At 48.4% G+C, this 17190-nt stretch overlaps 1 protein-coding gene across 1 annotated transcript in view; it reads left to right on the top strand.

The window, feature by feature from the left end:
- Window positions 1-17190, top strand: part of mapkbp1 (mitogen-activated protein kinase binding protein 1) — a 167211-nt gene that overhangs the window by 85851 nt on the left and 64170 nt on the right. Inside the window, exons 5-9 of the mRNA XM_043698499.1 lie at window positions 6683-6853; window positions 7984-8121; window positions 9941-10123; window positions 13047-13064; window positions 16324-16484. Of these exons, the coding sequence (XP_043554434.1) occupies window positions 6683-6853; window positions 7984-8121; window positions 9941-10123; window positions 13047-13064; window positions 16324-16484 (671 nt within the window). The remainder of the gene's footprint in view (window positions 1-6682; window positions 6854-7983; window positions 8122-9940; window positions 10124-13046; window positions 13065-16323; window positions 16485-17190) is intronic.

Genomic DNA, 17190 nt, shown 5'->3' on the forward strand with positions numbered 1-17190 from the left:
ATGGAGCTGATCTTGCTGCTGACATGTTGCTGCCTGTGAGATCCTGCTGTGCTCTGACAGCCTGTGGCAATGCGATCGAAGCAACAACTGTTCTGATAAACCCATAGCTTTAAGTCTGCCCGATGGATCTGGGATTGAAATTCCTGAACTTTTTCACAATTTGATCGCACTTGCGTTTGCTGAGGGATGTTTTGTCTGAAGGAATGACCGCTTGCTGTGTAATTTGTTTGAAAATCTCCCCCCTTTTCCAGGTCCAATCATCTCTTTCTCTCCCACTCTCTGCACCCACCCCTTTCAGGAATTGCTGTTTTGAAGCTACGACAGGATAAGAAATCCTTCCCGTGGACAAACCTTTCCTCCAGAGGGGATGGGCGGAATCGGCCTGTATGTCCTTGGGAGAGTGGGAGGGGGAGTTGAAGTGTTCAGCCATAGGGCAGTGGGATTTGTTTGGTGCGTGTGTCCCAGAGAGGTTCCCTGAAACAATCTGCAAGACGGTGTCCGTTCTCCGAATGTAGCAGTAACCACATCGGGTGGAACGGACACAATAGACGAGGTGTTTGGATGCGCAGAAAAATCTCTGCCGGATGTGGAACGATCCTTTGAGGCCTTGGTCGGACATGAGCGGGGAGGTGTGGGCGCAGGTCTTAACCTCTTGGAGCGGGGAGGTGTGGGCGCAGGTCTTAACCTCTTGCGGCGGCAGGGGAAGGTAACAGGAGTGAAGTATGTGTTGGAGGGGAGCGTGGACTTAAAATCAGTGAGTCACAGAGGGAACAGTCTCTGCAGACTGCTTCCACATTCTCTCCATGACTCCCTGGTGAGGTCCACGTCCCCACTAACCCCCTCCTCCACTCCTGGCACCTTGCCCTGTCACCGAACAAAGTGTAAAACCTGCAGCCACACCTCCCTGTACAATGCCCCAAAGGACCATTTCCCATCTGGCAGAGATTTTCCTGCACATCCAACCACGTCATCTGCTGTCTGTTGCTCTTGCTGGTGTCTCCCCGACATTGTGGACGCAGGACGCTAACTTGAGGAATGTTTCAGTGAACATCTACTGGACACACGCACCACCAATCCCAACGCCCTGCAGCTGAGCACATCAACTGACCTGCTGTGCTGTTCCAGCAATAAAGTTTCAACTTTGATCTCCAGCATCTGCAGACCTCACTTTCTCCTCTTATGCCTGAAATGGCAATTCTCAGGTCTCCAATTATCCAGCCACCACTGGCTATTTAGGAGCGCCTCGGACCTTCTTTATGCTGTTTTCCAAAGTTGTGACCCTGCCCTAATTCAGTCAACATCATGATGAAAGTGGGCCTCGGGAAAAACCTCCTCATGCAAAGACGTGTCTCAGTCTTGGTTCCGACAGTATTCGGTTGCTTGCTCGCCTTTTAAATTGACTTCCCTTTCTGTTCCTGTTTTGCTTCCTCCGCTTCCATTTGAAGTTAACTGGATCCTGACGACTTCGCTTCAAGTGAAGGGCTGTGGCGCTCATGCAGGATGTTCGCTGCTCAGCTTTTTTTGATATCTTTTAAAAAGAAATCCTTTCAAGTGGGCATTCGCTTTTAATCACTCACTTCCTGTGTATTGTTTAATTAGAAATGCTACCATCTGCTTCCCCTCTATTCTGCTGGGTGATACAATTTGAAAATTGCAGGAGTCATTCCTGAGCAGTGGTCACTCGAGTCAGCCAGAACAGCACCTGGACGTTTCTGTTTCAGCGGTCACTGTCAATCCCTTCCATCAAGGGTGTGCCTGACGTTTCTCAATCGCTGGTCTTGCAGGGTTGTCTCAGAGCAGATACTTCAAGCTTGACAGTCCAGTGCAGTACTGAGGGAGTGTTGCACTGTCAGAGGTGCCCTGTCTTTTGTATGAGATGCTAAGCCTAACAAACAGGGCATTGGTGAGGCCTGTTCTGGCGTACAGTGTCTAGTTCTGGTCCTCCTGTTATTGTTAAGCTAGAGAGGATTCAGAAGAGGTTTACCAGGTTGTCAATGGATATGGAGGGTTTGAGTTATAAAGAAAGGCTGGATAGGTTGGGACTTCTTTCACTGGAATGTAGAAGGTGGAGAGGTGACCTTGTAGAGGTTTATATCATGAGAGGTGTAGATGCAGTGAACGGCAGGTGCTCCCTGAGGGTCCAGTTTAAAGCGATTCTCTTTGGAGGGTCAGTGTGGGCTCAATGGGCTGAATGGCCTCCTTCCACACTGTAGGGAATCTATAATTCTAACATTACTCAAAGGAGTAGATCCTGAGTGATAGATAATAACTATGCAAAATGGCTAAAATGGCAGAGATGTCAATGGCCTCTTACAGGCTGCTGACATCATCACATTCCATGCACTGTGGCATCAGCACCAGTGCCCCACTTTTATTTAAAATGTTTTAAGGCCAAGATAGATAAATTCCTGATTGATACGGGAGTGAAAGATTATCAGGGATAATGCAGGAATGTAAAGTTTGAGGTTAAAATCGATTCACCAATGGACAGGAGAGCAGGCTCAAGACTGGCCTACTCTTGTTTCCATGGAGAGTCTTGCCTGCAGCTCTGATCCACGCACTGACTGCACTCTTCAGAGTTAATTCTGAACTCCTGGCTCTCGCCGTTTTTAAATCGTGCTTTTAATGCTTTCCAGATTGCTTCAGGCTCCCAAAGAGAAGGTCAACTAAATCGAAAAAAAAGTACCCAAGAGGATCACTGTAATAAACAGTAACAGCCAAAGCCACAGTTCTCTGTACAGTTTTAGCTGCAGTCATAGCAACGTCTGTATCAGATGATTTATCTCAAATAAAATGCCTTGATGCAGGCAGCACAACAGCTTTCAAAGGGAACATGACTGAGAGCTAGAGGGAAAAATGGCGATTGGCCGCACTACCTGTTTATCTATCAAACTATTGATCACAAATACAAGTGATTAAATGTGAACTGATCACAAGTAGCAAACTGAGGGACAACCTCTCTGACCATTTCCAGTATTAATTTAGAATGTGGCTGATTGGTACCTTAACTCTGGTTACCCCTCTTGGTTCCACAACCCTTCATCCCCTTACCCGACAAAAAATCTCTGGCTTGGAATTTCCAGACGTCCCCAGTAGTGATTTTAGTTTATATTCACTCTCAGGATGTGGCTAGGGCAGCATTCATTGCCCATAGGGCAGTCACGAGACAACCACATTGATGTGGGCCTGGGGTCCCATATAAGCCAGACAAGGTAAAGATGATGGCAAATTTCCTTCCCTAAAGGACATTAGAGAAACAGACAGGTTTCCCCCTGACAATCATTTCATGATCATCATTACACTCTTAATTCCAGATTGTTTATTGAATTCAAATTCCACCGTCTGCTGTGGCAGGATCTGAACCCAGGTACCCGGAATGTTAGCTGAATTTCTGGGTTAATAGTGGCAATAATATCACGAGGCAATTGCCTGTCCTGTAACAAGGTCAGCCAGTGGATATCATTGAATATGAATTCCCTGATTGGAGCTGTTAATCTGGCCTCATCAGGGAGCCCTGGCTGACAGATAAGAACAGGAGGGTCAGATATCCCGTTCACTATGGTAGCTGGCTCTGAGGGAACTGGATTAATGTCAGGAACTGTCCGTGTGTAAATAAAGGGTAACGGGATCCCAGCCTCAGTGTTTGTTGTATTGCGAGGAGAGTTTCAGATCTTTAATACCCTGTGTGAGAAAAGGTGCTTCTGGATATCAACTTGAATGTCCTGACTTTCCACTCAACCCCCCACCCCCACCAACATAGTAAAGTGACAGACCATTAAAGGTCAGCCTGCAAGCAACTTAAGGAATAGGGAGGTATAATCATAGGATTTGTAGTCTTTTGCTGTTGAGAAACTGTCCTATCCAGATTCTGTCTTTTCTCCCATCATAATGCCTAGGGGTTGGCCCACAAACCTCCATTGGATTGGTTTTTCACTGACGGCAGAGTACTGCAGTGATTGACCATTGCCATCTACAGGCCGGCTGACCAGAAGATGCCCCATACTTCTTGCCTGCCATCGGGTCTAAAGGAAGGAGATGACTCTCAATCTGTTTGACTGCATCAACAGCACACTGTCCATGAATAAGAAGTCCTGGAAGGGAAGCTTAAACCTGGGGTTCCTTACCCAGAGGTCAGGACACTACCCACTGAACGACCAGCCCTCCTCTTATCTAGACTGCAGGAGCCAAACATCAACTTTGCAAGTCACTTAAGCAATCGCGGCATTATTAATTTTTATATTGTAGTGTATCATTAACCTTTCTAATTTCTAAAATAAATGCCCCAAATGTTGGAAATGCTCAGCATATCTGTGGAGAGAAACAGAGCAAAAGAGATCATTTTCCTCTTATTCGCAATCCAGTTATTCCCCCCTCCATTCTGGATCAGACCCATGAAAGGATGTGACAAAAGACACCATCTTTCTTGAGACAGTCGATTGAGGAGCCATCTGTGTTCCAGTGTTCTACCTAGTCCCTTTAAGCTTGGGGCCCAGGTTCCACTGTTTTACCTCATCCCTTTAAGAGTGGTGCCCAGGTTCCAGTGTTCTAGATTAGATTACTTTACAGTGTGGAAACAGGCCCTTCGGCCCAACAAGTCCACACCGACCCACCGAAGCGCAACCCACCCCTACATTTGCCCCTTACCTAACACTACTGGCAATTTAGCATGGCCAATTCACCTGACCTGCACATCTTTGGACTGTGGGAGGAAACCGGAGCACCCAGAGGAGACCCACGCAGACACGGGGAGAATGTGCAAACTCCACACAGACACTCGCCTGAGGCGGGAACTGAACCCGGGTCTCTGGCGCTGTGAGGCAGCAGTGCTAACCACTGTGCCACTGTGCCGCCCAGTCCCTTTAAGAGTGGTGCCCAGGTTCCAGTGTTCTACCCCGTCCCTTTAAGGATGGGGCCCAGGTTCCAGTGTTTTACCCCATCCCTTTAAGGATGGGGCCCAAGTTCCAGTGTTCTACCCCGTCCCTTTAAGGATGGGGCCCAAGTTCCAGTGTTCTACCCTGTCCCTTTAAGGGTAGTGCCCAGGTTTCTGTCTTCTACCCCGTCCCTTTAAGGATGGGGCCCAGGTTTCAGTGTTCTACCCCGTCCCTTTAAGGATAGGGCCCAGGTTCCAGTGTTCTACCCCATCCCTTTAAGGATAGTGCCCAGGTTCCAATGTTCTACCCCATCCCTTTAAGGATGGGGCCCAGGTTCCAATGTTCTACCCCATCCCTTTAAGGATGGGGCCCAGGTTCCAGTGTTCTACCCCATCTCTTTCTCCCTCTGCTGGCAAACCCTGAAACAGACCACACAGTTGTACCTGCCTCAAAGCCCACGTGTGCAGAGAGTTTCCCCCCGACCCCCTCCAACCATGGGGCTAATACCAGCCTCAGAAGGAAGGGTTGAATCAGTGGGTGGATGGTGAGTTGTTGATAGGTGAGTAAGGTCTGACCACAGGCCTTCTCTGATTGAGACAGTGTGCGGGGAGGGGGAGGGGGTTGCAGACAGGCACCAATATGACAAAAATCCCTCCTTGCCTCCAAGCTTACCTTGAGAGGGACCATAATTTTTTTTATTTCAAAAATAAACTTTATTCATAAAATTATTTGGATCTCTATACAGTTGGTCATGCCATTCTTGTGCACACATTACATTGCTTTACATACAGACATCGAAATTTATTTTTCCTATATACAAGTCTGTACATTTACTATCCAGCCCTTCTGCTGAGGCGTCATCGGAGCCCAAATGACTGGGTGGGCCCCCTGTTCTTCTTAGGCAGGCAGAAGTTACATGGTGGTCTTTCCCCACCGCGCCTTGGCGGCAGCTGCCCCAAGCTTCAGCGCGTCCCCGTGTCTGCGTGGGTGTCCTCCGAGTGCTCAAGTTTCCTCCCACAATCCCAAAGTTAGGCAGATTGGCCATGCTAAATTATCCATCGTAATCAGGAATGTGCAGGCTAGGTGGGTTAGCCATTGGGGATGCAGGGACACAGGGATGGGAGAGAGGGGTGGGATACTCTTTCGAGGGTCAGTGTGGTCTCAATAGGCCAAATGGCCTGCTTCCGTGAGGTAAGGATTAAAAAAAAGTCAATTTTTATTTGTTTTTAGACACCCATGTGGCCAATCCCCTTTTTTTCTGTTTTTGTGTTCCCCAGCACCCATGTTGTGTGTGTGCGGGTGTGAGACACAGTGAAAGACAACAAGCTTTACAAATCTTTATTCAATTTTGACCACCAGGAAGAAAGGAAATACCTGAGTGGCCAGTGACAAGCAGTGCCCTTCTCATCTGTGTGATCAAAAAGGTGAAGGGGGGGGCAGGGATTAAATCAAAATAGAGTTGGAGTGGGAAATAATACACTCCACTCCCTCTCCCACCTGAACAGCTCGAGGGAGTTGGTAAAAGTCAATTTGTATACAAGTCAGAACACAATGCAGGAGAATACAAAATAAGCATTTGTAAATACAGGAAGTTTTTGTACATAAGATCTTTAAAATTGCACCCCTGTAAGTACATGTGTAAATCAGGGAGACCCTGCCGTCAGCAGTTTTAGCCTGATTTTCAGTTGCTCGGTGCATTAGCGATGACCATGTGGATATTTTGCAACACGCCTCAAACTGAACTGTCCTTGCTGATTCCTCGTTGTTTGCTCCCACCCCCCTCCCCACACACACCCCATGCTGTGCTGCAGAGTGGGCACATGCCTGCAGTTCGAATCTGGGATGCCAATGAAAGAACGCAGGTCGCAGAGCTCCAAGAACACAAGTACGGGGTGGCATGCGTGGCATTCTCGCCCAACGCCAAGTACATCGTCTCCGTCGGATACCAGCATGATATGATCGTCAATGTTTGGGCTTGGAAGGTATGTGGAGGCATGTACACCAGCTCTGTTAAACTGGTGATGCACAGCATCTGCAGTCTGCCCTGAAATAGTACACACAGAAATGGTATGGGGAGATAGAACTGCCTGAACAGTGTGTTACGCGGAGATCTGTATATATTAAACAGTATCAGATGTATTAAACGGTGTGTTACACAGAAAGCTGTGTGTGTTACACAAACATTTATATATTAAACAGTATGTTATACAGGGATCTCTTTCTATTAAGCAGGGTGTTGCAACTATTTGGGACATTGGTTAGGCCACTTTTGGAATACTGCATGCAATTCTGGTATCCCTCCTATGGGAAACATATTGTGAAACTTGAAAGGGTACAGAAAAGATTTACAAGGATGCTGCCAGGGTTGGGGGGTTTGAGCTATAGGGAGAGGCTGAATCGGCTGGGGCTGTTTTCCCTGGAGTGTCAGAGGCTGAGGGGTGACCTTATAGAGATATATAAAATCCTGAGTGACATGGTTAGCGTAAATAGACAAGGTCTTTTCCCTGGGGTTGGTGGAGGGGGGTGGGTGGGGAGTCCAGAACTAGAGGGCATAGGTTTAAGGTGGGAGGGGGAAGATTTAAAAGGGATCTAAGGGGCAACTTTTCCACACAGAGGGTGGTGTGTGTCTGGAATGAGCTGCCAGAGGAAGTGGTGGTGTGTGTCTGGAATGAGCTGCCAGAGGAAGTGGTGGAGGCTGGTACAATTACAACATTTAAAGTACACCTGGATGGGTATATGAATCGGAAGGGTTTAGAAGGATATGGGGCAAATGTTGGTAAATGGGACTGAATTAATTTAGGATATCTGATTGGCATGGACGAGTTGGGCTGTGTTGTATATATCTATATATTAAACAGTATGTTGCATAGAGACAGCTGTGTTTACATGACAGAGATCTCTACACGGTATATTAAACAGTGTGTTTTTGCAAGGAGCTTTAATCACAGACTGATCATCTATTGAGGGATTATGTCAATATGCTAGTCAAACTGATGTCCTGCGTTCTCGTGCACTGGACTGTCCTGGGTATCTACAACATTTATGGCAGTCCTTGATTATCTATGATCTGTGGCAATATGTAATGAGGGTTTTTTTTTGTATTTTCCTCCAGAAAAATGTTGTCGTGGCAGCCAATAAGGTCTCGAGCAAGGTGACAGCTGTGTCGTTCTCTGAGGATAGCAGCTACTTTGTCACTGCTGGTAACAGACATGTCAAGTTCTGGTACCTGGATGCGTCCAAAGCTTCTAAGGTGTGAAAACTGAGCCACAATCATGTATCTATGTATTCATCTTCTGTACGTATTGACTGTATTGAATCTTTATCACAACAGGGGACTGTTGTGAATGCATGGTTAATAGGGTTGTTAGGTTTTGGATAGATGGGATGAATGAAGGAGGTCATATGTCCTATTCTGCCCGGCGACAAGCCTAGGTTGTTCAGTTGCTAAAGATTAAACAGGGGTCCAGATTGTTTTACTGGGAAGAAGGTACAAGATGCTCACACCTCTGTAGGAGTCAAACTGTCCCAGGACTCTGAGGGAAGTGTAAGGAACGTCAGGTTCTGTCAATGATTACACTTTAAACTGTCTATTTAATTCCAAGATAAATTGGAGTCAGTGGTTTAGAAGGTAATTAGTCAGCTTTCCCACCTGGATACAAGGTCCATATGAATCCCACTGTCATACAGATGTGTTCCGAAGGGGGAATACAATGTAGAAAGCCTTTGCAGTGGCTACAGTGGGAAGGGCCAAGGGAAGGACCAAGGATCAGAAGGACCTTGGTGTGCATGTCCATCAGTCCCTCAAGGTAGATATAGTGGTTAAGAAGTCATGCGGGATGCATGCCTGTATTAGCGAAGGTGTGGAGTTGAAGAGCAGGGAAGTCATGCTGGAACTGTATAAAGCATTGGTTTGGCTACAGCTGGAGTATTGTATGCGGTTCTGGAATCCGCATTATACGAAGGGATGTGATCGCACTGGAGAGGGTGCAGATGAGGTTAACCAGGGTGTTGCCTGGGCTGGACAGTGTTAGTTACAAAGAGAGATTGGAGTTGTTTTCCTTAGAATAGAGGACACTGGGGCTGGGGGGAAGTGGGGGGTGTGGAGGGGGTGAATATGATTGAGATGTATAAAATTATGAGGGGCATAGCCAGGGTAGACAGAAAGAAATGTTTCCCCTTGATGGTGGGATCCGTGACCAGACAGCACAGGTTTAAAGGAAGGGTACAAGAATTTGAGGATATTTTCTTTCACCTGGAGGCTGGTGGGAATCTGGAACTCATTGCCTGGGCGGGTGGGAGAGGCAGAGAAACCCTCATTAACATTTATGATGTATTTAAATGTACTCTTGTGATGCCAAACCAGACAAGGCTATGGGCCAAGTGCTGGAAAACGGGTTTAGGATAGATAGGTGGCTGTTTTAGATGACCCAATGGGCTGAAGGGCCTTTTTCCGTGCTATAAATCTCTATGATTATGATTCTGTGCCTTCTGCCAGGGATCCCCCCACCCCACCACCACCACCACCACCGCCGCCTCCATAATGATTTATAAAATGCCATGTTTGGGTGCTGGGCAAGTTGTCACCAGGGAAGACCCCTGACTGACCTGTCCAATACAGCTCAGCTCCCTGCAGTCAGTCAAAGCAAGATGTGCCCATGTGCTGTTGATTGACCCACAATGCCCTTGGAGAGGCAGTTCCAGGGTTTTGACCCAGCAACACTGAATGACAATATTTGTCTGTCTGTCTGTCTCTCTCTCTCTCTCTCATTCTGTATGTTTAGTTGCCTTTCTCCAATGTTAACTCTACCCAAGTGACTGGGTGTTGAATGAGTCAGGACGAGGCCCCAGTGAGGTGTGTCTGCTTCCCCTCCCTCCCCCACAGCCCGTTCTCCCACTGTTTCCCTACTGCTGTGCTCTGCTGGTGTTCTCCTAACCCTTGCCCTGGCAGGGGGTGGATTTACACTGACTGACGTTGACTCACCTTGTGTTTCGGGTCAATGCTAAGGTGGGGAGGGGTGTGGGGGTGGGAGTTTGTCAGTCGACTGAGGTTAGTTCACCTTGTGTTTCAGGTCAACGCCACAGTGCCTCTCCTGGGCCGCTCAGGCCTGTTGGGCGAGCTGCGCAACAACTTCTTCAGCGATGTGGCATGTGGGCGCAGCAGGAAGGCCGACAGTACGTTCTGCATCACCACCTCGGGCCTCCTCTGTGAGTTCAGCGACAAGAGGCTCCTGGACAAGTGGGTGGAGCTGCGGGTAAGTGTCACCAACTATCCGTCACCAATCCGCCCCAGCGACAGTGGAGCCAATGAGACACGTTCCTCTTTTCAGTTCTCTCGTGGGATACACTCATTAGTGGGATGTGGGCGCGCTGATCGTGTCAGCATTTATTGCCCGTCCCTAGTTGCCCCTTGAGAAGGTGGTGGTGAGCTGCCATCTTGAACCGCTACAGTCCACCTGCTGTGGGTTGACCACAATGCCCTTAGGGAGGGAATTCCAGGATTTTGACTCAGTGACAGTGAAGGAAGGGCGATATACTTCCAAGTCAGGGTGGTGGGTGGCTTGGAGGGGAACTCAAAGCGGTGGTGTTCCCATCTATCTGCTGCCCTTGTCCTTCTAGATGGAAGTGGTCATGGGTTTGGAAGGTACTGTCTAAGGGTCTTTGGTGAATGTCTGCAGGGCATCTTGTAGATAGTACACACTGCTGCTACTGAGCATCAGTGGTGGAGGAAGTGGATACTTGTGCCAATCAAGTGGGCTGCTATGTACTTCATGTCTCAAGTTTCTTAAGTGTTGTTGGATCCAGGCAAGTGGGGAGTATTCCATCACACTCCTGAACGGTGTCATAGTGATGCCACTAAACTCGATTGAACTACTCTTATTCTCATAGAATCCCAACAGTGTGGAAACAGGCCATTCGGCCCAACTAGTCTACACCGACCCTCTGAAGAGCATCCTATCCAGACCCATTGCCCTCCCCTATATTTTCCATAGGAATTCCACCCAGCCTGCACAGCTTTGGACTGTGGGAGGAAACTCACGCAGACATGGGGAGAACGTGCAAACTCCACGCAGACAGTTGCCCGATGGTGGAATTGAACTCGGGTCCCTGGCGCTGTGAGGCAGCAGTGCTAACCAATGAGCCAGCCCATCTTCCCTCCAATTTCTGAACCATTAGTCTGCTAATATTTGTAAGCGTTTAATATCGCACACACGTATATTCCAACACACTTCGCTGCTGCACTGTCCCTGAGACAAAATGTTAGACCGTGGCTCCATCTGCCATCTTAAGTGGGCCTACAAGATCCCACGGTGCTAAACTGAAAAAAGGTCAAGCTGATTTTGCCAGCGCTGTGGTCATTATTTATCCCACAACCAAGGGACGAAGCTGTGGCCTCATTGCTGTTTGTGGGAGCTTGCTGTGTGCACACTGGCCGCTGCATCAGCGGTCAGGCTCTTTGGGTTGTCCGGTACTTTGGGACATGTCCCATCATCGTGACAGTGATGTGAGTGAGTTGTTCCTTGCACCTTGCCTTTTTTATTTAAAGGGGTATTAACCCTCCACCGCTGTGGTTCATTGCGCCTTTCTTGTAAATCAAGGGCTGAGTGGTCTGCTGGGGCTTTTGTTTGTGGGCGTTTTCTCCTGATGGGAGTAGGGGGGCAATGGCCTCCCTTTCCGATGACCCCTGTGAAAGAAGTCTCCGCCTAGCTGCCGGTTTGAGGTGCGTCCACCGTCCGGTGGCTCTCTAAGGTTAAGCCGGTGCCCGAGAGGGCGATGATTTCTGCAGCCCAATAGCCACCTGGTACTCTGTGGCGTCCAGGCTTCAACCATTGGGTGAGATAATGGCCGCCAGTTCCAGTGCCAGTGTCACCATTACCCATGGGGCAAGGAGCAGAGAAAACCCAGATGAGCATGGCTTGACCTCCCGCCAAAAACATCCTGATGGGCTCCATTATCCTCCATCCAAGGTGTTGCCCCCTGGTTACCGCGTTGCCCCCACCCCCACATGTTTTGGTGCAGTTTCTTTGTCCCCACTCTGGTGGGTCACCCCACAACCCTTGGCAGGGCTTTAGTTGGACTTCTGCCTCTGCCGGGGAGCGTGAGCCCCGCCTCCAGGTGCATCCCGGCCCAGACAAAAGGCCAGCAGCTCTGAGGTCCCGCACAGCGCCACCAGGAAGCAGAGGCCGCTGCCGGGACTGCACCCAATTCCCAGCGCAGGCATATGCAGGAGTTGGTTGGCGTGGGGATCAGTGGGGTTTACAGCCAGTCAGGCCCTGGGTTGTGGGGGGCGCGGTGGGGGAACCAGGATGGGGGAGGTTGGGGGGAGGTGGTAGCTATAGATGGGAGGGTCTATGATTGAAGCACACTCGCTCTTTCTTTGCCAGTGGAAGTGTTCCCAAACTGTGTGGCCCCCAACCGGACACTGGGACCATTGTCGTGGGGGGCAGGAAGAGGGTCTCAAGTGTCCACAACCTTCCCGACTGCTCCTGAGTACCTTTGTTGCATATTCCCCCATGCTCAGCTGCCTTCTGATCCTCACGTGGGAAGGGGACTGTCTATAAGACTCTACCCAGAAATGTCTCAGTGTGTATATAATCCGACCCTCACCTGATCACCACCTCATCAGCAGCTGGACAGGGAGTTACCTCCCTTCACAACCCCAGGCAGGCTATTTGCAGCACCACCAGGGGGAGGCACTGCTCCACCAGACAATGCTCGTTCCCACCTGACTCCCCCCAGCCACCCCCACTGCCCGGCTTTCGCATTCACGGGCTGGACAGTCCCGGTGGGCTGAATGAACTGCTATCATCTCAGAATGGCAGGGAAAGTCAGATCGAAGACGTCTCACTGCTGTGATGCAGGAGGCAGGGCAGTGCACACAGATTGCACACAGCAGGATCCCACAAAGCAGCGGCAAAACAGGCTGGCCAGCAAGTTTGCTTTCTTGAAGTCAGTCGGTCAACCAGTAGGAAGATGGTTAGGACGTGGGAGGGGCCATGTGGGTTCATTCTGCATTGGAAGCATAGCCGGTTCGAAGGTGTGGTGTATATGTATGTGTGTGTGTGTGTGTGTGTATACATGCCTGGTGTTCTGTCAGCTCAATGTGCTGCTCTTTATTATTTCTCTAACACTTGATTCCCTCTCCTCTCTCGCTCTAACGCTATTGACTGTGAAAAGAACGCAGACAGTACAACAGTAAGTGTCCGATATCAGTACCTTCCGTCACCCCATTCAACTCCGACATCTCGCATTGTGCATCTGCCTCTCTGTGACTCACCAGCGTGGTCTGTTACACAACGCACGAGGGTTCAGGGAGCTGGAGTCCATCAGCTTTTGTTGTGGCTTTTATGTGCCCGCTGCAAGTGAATGTTTCTACAGCATCGCATTGCCCATGCTCACGGAGCATCTTTGCCTCCTTGTACAGTAACTCCTTGATCGCAATTCGTGCCCCTCCCTATCTCTGTAATCACATCCAGCCCTGTGACTGCAAGTTCTTCTCTTTTCATTCTTTTATTGGTTGTGGTTGTCACTAGCAAGGCCAGCATTTATTGCCCATTCCATTTATTATCCATCTCAGCTGGTAAGGGTCAACCACATTGCTGTGGGTCTGGAGTCGTGTGTAGGCCAGACCAGGTAAGGATGGCGGATTTCCTTCCCTAAAGGACGTTAGAGAACCAGATGAACTTTTATAAAGTGATCGATGAGAGTTGTAATATTTAGCATTACAGCTTTATATTCCAGAATTAATTATTTGTTGAATTTAAGCTCCACCAGCTGACATAGTGGGATTTGAACCTCATATTTTCCAGGCCATTAACGTGGGATCTCTGGAGACCAGTGACACTATCATTGTCAAATTGAGTTGCTTTTGTTTTGGAATTTAAAGCTGCTGTCCGTCGTGGTGGCTTTGAAACTGTCACCAATTATTGGGCAAACCCAGCTACTTCACTGATGTCCTTCAGGGATGGAGATCTGCCATTCTCACCCGGTCTGGCCTACATGTGACCCCAGTCCCACAGCCCCAGAAATGGCCCTCGCAAGCTCAAGGGCAATGAGGCATGGGTAGCAAATGTTGACCTTTCCAGTGACCCCATGAATGGATAAAGAGAAAAAGGCACATTCATGGCAGAATAAACAGAGAGCCTCTACAGTAATGTCCTCATTTTGTTTCATACTGCTGCTTCATTGACATCTTTGGTTGACGAGCTGAATTGAGTGTCTGTCCATTGGCTGCCAGGGGCTGTAATCTAAGTGGTGCCTGTCCTTTAATCAATCATTTCTCATTTGCATGTAAACAGTGTGTGATGCATGTCGTCTTGCACTCTGACCTCAGTTGACCAGTGTGGTGAGGATGTGCATGGAGGCTCGCCCTGTCACAGATGTTGCGCTGGGCCAGCCTGTCTTTCTCCTGGTTCTTAGCCGCCTCTCCTAGAATCAAAGAATTGTTTCAGCAGAGAAAGAGGCCATTCGCTCCATCTTGGCTAGTCCCACTCACCCCTGCTCTTTCCCAACAACCCTGCAAGTACTTCCCTTTCATGTTGTTATCCAATTCCCTCTCGCAAGCTATGATTGAATCTGCTCTCGCAATACTCTTAGCCATTCAAGATCCTAACCACTCACTGTGCTTAAATAAAAAGGTGTTTTTTTTTCCCCTGCAAGTTACTGTGCATTAGATTGCCACTCCTTTTTAGCCTGATATCTCCATGCCCCAATCTCTCCATATCCCCCTGCTCCTTTGCGGTCCCCTGTCCCATGCACTGAACTTGCTGGTCAAAGCCTCCCAAATGCTTAATGGGACCTCGCTCAGCAGGCTACATTCTGTGCACAGCCAACTGGACAGGGAAGGAACAGGAGGGGAGATGGAGAATGTCTTAGCCGTGCGTTGATGGCTCACACACCAAGATTGTTGCTAGCGGGGAAGGTAAGGATTCGATGAGTGAACGTTCTGAGGGAGTGACTGCTTTGATCCAGCAATGCTGAAGACTCCATGATAGCCACCCAGCCCTGACAGCTTTACAGTGCTGACGGTTAATAAAACAAGGAAGTCATTTTGTCCAGTCAACTCACTCCTCATTGACAAGCTGCCCCTTCCTGACCCAGTTCTCAACCTCTTTGCATCAAGACAAAGCTCCTTAAACTGTCGATGCAGATAGCACTGGACATGCTTTTCCATGCGGGCAAAAATATATTGTTTGATTTAAATCCTAGCGTTTCCTCAGTTTTATCTGTGTCTCCCTCTTTAAAACCACACTGAGCTGCTCAGTTTTCTCAAATTCCTTGTTCGCGTCAACTCCATTAAATCAAATCACTTCAGTTCCCTGTTACCGTGGAAACAGGCCCCTGAGTCTATCCTATCCAGCTTACAAAGAAGGGATCCCAATGTAGGGCCAAAATAAGAAAAATGGTTTTCTCTCTTGAATCTACAGAACTCTGTTCCTCCTGCGAGAAATAGAGGCAGGGTCATTGAATGTTTTGAAGGCCGAGGTAGTTAGATTCAGGACTAACAAGGGGAGTCAGTGGTTACTGAGGATGGAGTGGAAATGCAGAATTGAGGCCGCGATCTTATTGAATGGTGGAGCAGACCTGAGGGACCAAATGGCCTACTCTTGCTGCATTCCATATGACTGTATGTTCTATACCCTTAATTCCTGATTTTCACATTTACATTATTCTAGATTAGATTACATTACAGTGTGGAAACAGGCCCTTCGGCCCAACAAGTCCACACCGACCCGCCGAAGCGCAACCCACCCACACCCCTACATTTACCCCTTACCTAACACTACGGGCAATTTAGCATGGCCAATTCACCTGACCTGCACATCTTTGGATTGTGGGAGGAAACCGGAGCACCCGGAGGAAACCCACGCAGACACGGGGAGAACGTGCAAACACCACACAGTCAGTCACCTGAGGCAGGAATTGAACCCAGGTCTCAGGCGCTGTGAGGCAACATTGCCATTCTACTTTACACTTTTTTCAAAGACCCTAATACCTTTACAACTTAAGATGCTTTTTGACCACCATCTCCACAAAAACAAAGTATTGAAACAAATATTTTCGAAGCTGTCAGTTCCAATCAAAATGGTACTTTTGTTCCTAAATCTGTGTGTGTGTGTGTGCGCGCTTCTGTGCATGTGTCTGTGCGTGTGTGTGTATGTCTGTGCGTTTGTGTGTCTGTGCATGTGTGTGTGTATCTGTGTGTGTCTGTGCATGTGTGTGTGTGTCACTGTGTGTGTGTGTCTGCTTCTCTAAGTGTGTGTGTGTGTGTGTCTGCGTGTATGTGTCTGCCTGCAACTAAAACCCTTGTCAGTAAGAAATGACCCTTATTTAATGCAGGAGGTTTGGAGATTCTTTTGCAGAGAACATCCACAGTTACGAGTGTTTTATTTTAATGCCTTCAGAAGAAACTGCAGTGAGAGTAATGTAATGCTGATGCTTTCCCTTCACACAGACCACAATGGCCAACTGCTTGTCGGTCAGTGAGGACTTTATCTTCTGCGGCTGTGCTGATGGGACAGTACGACTTTTTAACCCTGCAAACCTCCACTTCATCGCCACGATGCCCAAACCACATCACCTGGGCATGGACATCGCAGCTGCCACGGAGCCCAGGTAAGACTTACGGTGGACTAGTGCTTTATGGAACTGCTGGCCTACCAGAGGAACATTCCAGAAAGATCTTCTGTCTACAGCACCACGACCACTGAATGTTGAGTTGAGAAACATTTCAGACAGCATTAAATTCACTGGATGTGAGTAATAGTAAATGTGGGTCATAATGGTAAAGCGGTTGTCTATAGTGAGGCTTGTGGCACTAGGCACTGAAGGGATGGAGATATTGTTGAGATGCAACCTCAGACTGGCAAATACAGAGTCTCTCTCTCTCTCTCTCTCTCACTCACTCTCTCTCTCTCTCTCTTCTCTCTCTCTGTTATGGTATGGACCAGACCAACCCCCTCCTAATACTTTACCAAGGTAGCCTAGACCCTAACTAGTCTTATTTTGAAAGGTAGATATAAAGTGCCATGTTCCAGATGCAATGCGACTGGTCACACTACTTGATGATAAGCAAAACACAATTTATTTAAACACAGTAGTTCAAAGTTGTTGACAGTGAGGAAGGATGTTACAGCAGGATATAGATAAGTTGCAGAGCTGGGCAGAAAGGTGGCAAATTGAGTTCAATGTAGGTAAGTGTGAGGTGATTCACTTTGGTAAGAGTAACAAAAAGACGGGGTACTGGGCTAATGGTCGGATACTTGGTAGTGTGGATGAGCAGAGGGATCTTGGTGTCCATGTACACAGATCTCCGAAAGTT

Source organism: Chiloscyllium plagiosum, chromosome 10 (genome assembly GCF_004010195.1).
Source record: "Chiloscyllium plagiosum isolate BGI_BamShark_2017 chromosome 10, ASM401019v2, whole genome shotgun sequence".
NCBI classification, from domain to species: domain Eukaryota; kingdom Metazoa; phylum Chordata; class Chondrichthyes; order Orectolobiformes; family Hemiscylliidae; genus Chiloscyllium; species Chiloscyllium plagiosum.